The sequence below is a fragment of the Microchirus variegatus genome, assembly GCF_963457635.1.
Source record: "Microchirus variegatus genome assembly, chromosome: 10".
Lineage (NCBI taxonomy): Eukaryota > Metazoa > Chordata > Actinopteri > Pleuronectiformes > Soleidae > Microchirus > Microchirus variegatus.
The window spans coordinates 4,030,384-4,032,138 of record NC_139811.1 but is presented as its reverse complement, the minus strand read 5'-3'; the positions used below and the strand labels follow the sequence as shown (position 1 = coordinate 4,032,138).

Sequence of the window (1,755 nt, the reverse complement as noted above, 5' to 3'; positions counted from 1 at the left end):
GGTCATTCACTTGAAGGTAAAATATGACACAAACCAGACTTTTAGCCAGCAGGGCGTCCGGGCGTCCTGGAAATTAGACGCCCCACTTTTAGGCAGGACGCCCAAAAGACGCCGTATGTTTTCCTCCCGTTTCCCCCGGTAACCACAGAAATGATGTTGTGATTGTGCTGGCCTATTTGAGCAGTTAACTAAAGAGATCAGCTCATCTGATGCATCTGTTATTCCCTTAATTACAGCGCTAAAGCGTCTTCTACACAAAGATTGAGACCACGGAGTGAAAACAATGAAAAGTGCGCTCTTGAGAGTCTGTCAACACGTTTTACTAAGATCTACTCGGATCTCCTGTATTTCATCGCGACTGTACCCGATCCTCGTCATAAAGATCATTATGTACGTGTCATATATGGATGTGGGGATAAAACTGCGCATAGAGAAATGATCCATTCTGCGTGGGATACGGTGCACAGCGGCGCACAATGCAGGAGAGGGAGAAGAACAGTCAGCAGGGGCGGTGTGCAGAAAAAAAGGCCCGCACCAGATTAGGGGCACCCTCTGTAATTGCAATGCCTTGACTTTAGTGAGGCAAGTATACACAGTCCCAGCCATAACAACAAAATTATATTAAAATAATAATAATAATAATAATAATAATAATAATAAATTGTTACAAAATTGGCAGAATAATTAATTTCATTTTTTCTGTGTTTTTTTCCATTTTGAGTTACTTTCCCTTCATGAGTCCTTCCAAAATCCTCAGAATGACACATTTTTACCTCAAATTTTCAAAAGCTCTGCATGTCCCGCATCTTTTTGAGGGGGTACCGAAGGGCAAGGGGGGGGGGGGGGAGGGAGGGGGCACCCTCTAAAAAAATCCTAGCTAAAAGCCTGACACAAACACATATTTGCATCAATATAATGAGCTCGATTGGACCACATTTAAACATGATTTTACTAATCCTAATCTTTGTGTCCATTTCTAGGCCCTGTCTACAGACTCTGTGGAGAGGCTGCCCGTTTTTAACAAGAAGGCTCTGCGTCACTACAAGCTGAGTTTGGAGGCAGACGATTGGTGCAGTCCCTCCAAGGACCCGCTGGACATGGCCGTCTACCGCGTGACCAAGTGATTCCGTCGTGAACCCAATATGATATTTGGAAAAAAAACATTTTATACAGCATAAATTGTCCTTGGTCACAGAGGGACCAAAACTGTCCGACTGGCAGTCCGACGGCGTGATCGACACTGGTCACGGGTGAGAGAAGGCCCAGCATCGATTTTCTTGATTTAGTGAGCATTCTGTCCTGTATCTGCTCGCCCTGCTCTCTGTAAACATGTGCTGTAGATAAAGGAGGAGACACAGAGGGTCAAGATAGTCAAAAATCAAAGATGAACTGACGGGGGTAGAGGAACGATTGGCCAATGAAAGGGTGGAAATTTTGTATTTTCAGACCAACAGTTAATCAATGTACTCACAAATGTGCTCATGTGTTGTCGATAATAAGCTTCCCACCGCCTTTGAACGCTGGATGTGCACACGTAAATGTTTTGCGGTGACGGTTAGAACGCCAGAATATCTAAAACATTTGAGTTTTGACCTCAACTCATTCTGCTAATGCAAATAGGTAAATACCTCATGAGAAGATGACGAGGGAACAACGCGTGTTGAAGTGAATTGTTCCTAAACGCTGCTTCTCTGCTAAGCTAGAGCACATGGATTTGCCCAAGATTTCACGAGTTGGTGCGTTCCGTGAAATCTT

The 1,755-nt window shown here is 44.1% G+C and overlaps 1 protein-coding gene across 1 annotated transcript in view; it reads left to right on the top strand.

Annotated features, from left to right (window-relative positions):
* LOC310933078 (pyruvate dehydrogenase (acetyl-transferring) kinase isozyme 2, mitochondrial-like) overlaps positions 1-1,124 on the top strand; it is a gene marked incomplete at its 3' end in the record, with an annotated part of 10,868 nt that extends 9,744 nt beyond the window's left edge. Inside the window, exon 8 of the mRNA XM_083896500.1 lies at positions 981-1,124. Within this exon, the coding sequence (XP_083752626.1) occupies positions 981-1,124 (144 nt within the window). The remainder of the gene's footprint in view (positions 1-980) is intronic.
* Positions 1,125-1,755: the final 631 nt, after the last annotated feature.